This window comes from Myotis lucifugus, unplaced genomic scaffold (genome assembly GCF_000147115.1).
Source record: "Myotis lucifugus unplaced genomic scaffold, Myoluc2.0 scaffold_341, whole genome shotgun sequence".
NCBI classification, from domain to species: Eukaryota; Metazoa; Chordata; class Mammalia; order Chiroptera; family Vespertilionidae; genus Myotis; species Myotis lucifugus.
The window spans coordinates 164,755-167,843 of NW_005871389.1; the positions used below are offsets into that span (position 1 = coordinate 164,755).

The 3,089-nt window shown below is 59.6% G+C and overlaps 1 protein-coding gene across 1 annotated transcript; it reads right to left on the bottom strand.

Annotated features, from left to right (window-relative positions):
- Positions 1-324: 324 nt before the first annotated feature.
- On the bottom strand, positions 325-1,407 carry ZNRF4 (zinc and ring finger 4). Its single transcript, XM_023764626.1, has one exon. The coding sequence runs from the start codon at positions 1,405-1,407 to the stop codon at positions 325-327; it is 1,083 nt and encodes a 360-aa protein (XP_023620394.1).
- Between the last annotated feature and the right edge of the window lie 1,682 nt (positions 1,408-3,089).

Consider the following 3,089-nt stretch of genomic DNA (forward strand, 5'->3'; position numbering starts at 1 on the left):
AATAAACATATCCAGGATCAGCAGCTGTGTGCCCAGGATTGGAACCGAGGCAGGGGCCTGGGCATGGCCACCACTGGGGATGAGCACAGAGACCTTACATCCCGCCTCCCCGCCGGCCCATGTCTTCTCACTCACCACAGACATGGCAGCCGGCCGTGGGCTCCCCTGGCTTTATCACGTGGGTGGCATGAGGGGCCAGAGGCGGGTGGCCCCACAGCAGCCAGGGCACAAACGGCTTTCAAACCCATTTTTATTCTCTCCAGACTAGAAACACTTACGGCTACCCTCCCCAGCCCGCTCCTCGCCGGCCAGGGCCTGTGGGCCTCAGAGTGGGTCTGGGGGCCGCTCGGAGGACTCCACCGCCTCGGCCACCCCCACGGAGGTGGCGCTGCAGGAGTGGTGTGGGCTGGCTCGGGCCAGCAGCGCCAGCCTCCGGGAGCGCAGCCGGGCCTGGATGGCCCAGATGGGGGCATGGTGGCCCAGCAGGGCGGGGTCCTCGTCGCAGAAGCTGTCGATGGTGGAGTTGGAGCTGTCCTCCGTGCTGGCCACCGACTGCTTGCACACGGGGCAGGAGCGCTGGGCAGCCTGGGAGAACCAGGGGTCGATGCACTTGCAGTGGTAGGTGTGGGAGCAGGGCAGGATCTTGAGCTGCTCGCCCTCCTGGTACTCGTCCAGGCAGATGGCGCACACGTCGTTGAGCCGCGTGAAGGTCCGGACCTGGGCCCTCCGGCAGGCCGGCTTCTTGACCGCGGCGGGCCCGTAGGCCCACCTGGACCACAGCCAGTTCCACAGGTGTCGGAGGATGAAAAAGGTGGACATGAGCAGGGCCAGGGTGCGGCCCAGGACCCAGGAGATGGCCAGCACGGGGTGGCAGTCCAGGTCCGGGCACGGCGGGTAGTTGGGCAACAAGAGGACCTGGGCGGACTTGTCGCAGCACATGATGACCCGCAAGTCCTGCGAGGCGGCCTCGCTCACGAACACCGCGGGGATGGAGATCTGGTGCCGCAGGTCCTCGTAGACGTGGGCCATGCGCACCAGGTCGTCCGAGAAGACGTTGTGCACAATGGCGGCCTTGAAGCCGGCCTGCTGGGCGTGCAGCACCTTCAGGTCAAATGTGCAATCGTAGCGCCGAATGAGCACGATGGCGCCCAGGGAGCCATTGCCCACCGGCTGCGGGCGCTCGATGGGGTGGCACGCGTTAGCCGGCTTGGCCTCCATCAGGTAGCCCCGCACACCCTCGGGGGCCAGGGGCGCCCCGAACATGGCCGGCAGGTCCGCGAAGTCCACTGTGCTCGCGTTGCCGTCCAGCACGGCCCGCACCACCGCCTGCGAGGGCACCAGCAGCGCCAAGAGGACCAGGGAGGCCTTGACCGCCCTCAGGGCCAGGGCCCGCCGCTGCCGCCCCATGGCCACCCCACCCTTCCTCCTCCTCCTGCTCCGAGTGAACTAGGTCCCACTGGGGATGGCAGATGGGAGGCCTTTGGGCATCTCTGGGGCCTCCCAGGTTGGAATGGAAGTAGCTTAAATGGGAGGCTCAGAGGCAGGTAAGCAGAGCGGCTGGGACCTGGGCGGCCCTAGGCAGGAACTGCTCCTGGTGGCAGGCGCCTTTGCATTGCGTCTTTGAAGGCTGGTCTCAGGAGGAACTGACCTGCCAGGTGGCCTTGCTGGCAGATGGGGCCGAGGCCAGGACCCCTCAGGGTTCTAGATGCCCCCAGCCTCTGTGACATCATCCACTTACATTCTGCCCCCAGCGGCCTGAGCCTGTGGCCGAGATAGAATTCCTAGGTGTCTGACCGGGGCGGGGGGGGGGGGGGGGCCAGACAGTCTCCAAAAAGTGTTCTGGGAGTCTCGGAGCACCCCCGGCTCCTCTATGGTGTGAGGCCTTATGTGAGCCTGTGGCCCCGAGTGGCACAGATCCAGGACTCACACTCACACTCCACAGGCATCATCTCCCTGTGCCTCTCAGTGACCAACAAAGAAAGTGCCAATGTTACCTTACTATTCCTCCAACGTGCTAAGCACGGTTCTGCCCCAGGACCTTGGCACAGGCTATTTCTTCTGTCTACAGTGACCTTTCTCCCTGTGCCGGCTATTTCTCGTGACTCAGGGAGAATCTGTCTGAGTTCATATGCACTCAGAGTCTAACTAGACTTGATCTGAAGGGAGAGAGAAGGGCCAAGGGCAAGGTGGGGCTGGCCGGGGTGGGTGGCTACACATCCTCACTGCCTGGTAGGCCTCCTGCACCGGCTTTATTCTCTCACTTTAGAGGTTTCTCTCCAGCTGAGTCTCTGTTCCCCATTCCTCAGCCAGAACTCTGGGCATCAGCCTCACGTCCTCCCCACTTCTCATCCCCCAAATATCCCACCTTGAGTCTGTCTCCTACTCAACTAGGCAGCCTGCTCAAGCCTTGATTCCTGGCTCAACTGTGTGATGTAGGTAAATCACTTACCTTCTTTGGGCCTCAGCTTCCGGCTCTGTAAAATGGGCATAATGATAAGTAACCGATCTTATAGAACTGGTGGTGTGAAAATTAAATGAGATGATACATGACTGCTGCTCACCCTAGGGTCTGACTTTGTCATTCCCCCCAGAACAGACCTGCCTCTAGTTTGCAACCCTTCCAGTTCATCACCACATGGCAGTCGGGGATTTTTCTAAAATCCCAGTCTTCTGATCTCTCCCATGCTTTAAACTCTCCCATGGCTCCCCACTGCCTCCAGATAAAGCCCACCCTCTTCTCTGTGCCCCCCACTCCCCCCCACCAGTCGAGCCCCTGCCAACCTCAAAAACCAGAATGCTTTTCAAGGCTCCACCTACATCATGATTTGTTGGCCTCTAGAGCTTTGCAAATGCCTTTCCTCCTGCTGGGAACAGAATTCTCTCTCAACTGCATTTTGCCAGGTTGACCACTTATTCTTTAGGTTTTTTCTCTGTTGGTCTAATACAGTGGTTCTCAACCTTCCTAATGCCGCGACCCTTTAATACAGTTCCTCAAGTTGTGGTGACCCCCAATTTCATTGTTACAAATTGAACATAAATAAAGCATAGTGATTGATCACAAAAACAATATGTAATTATATATGTGTTTT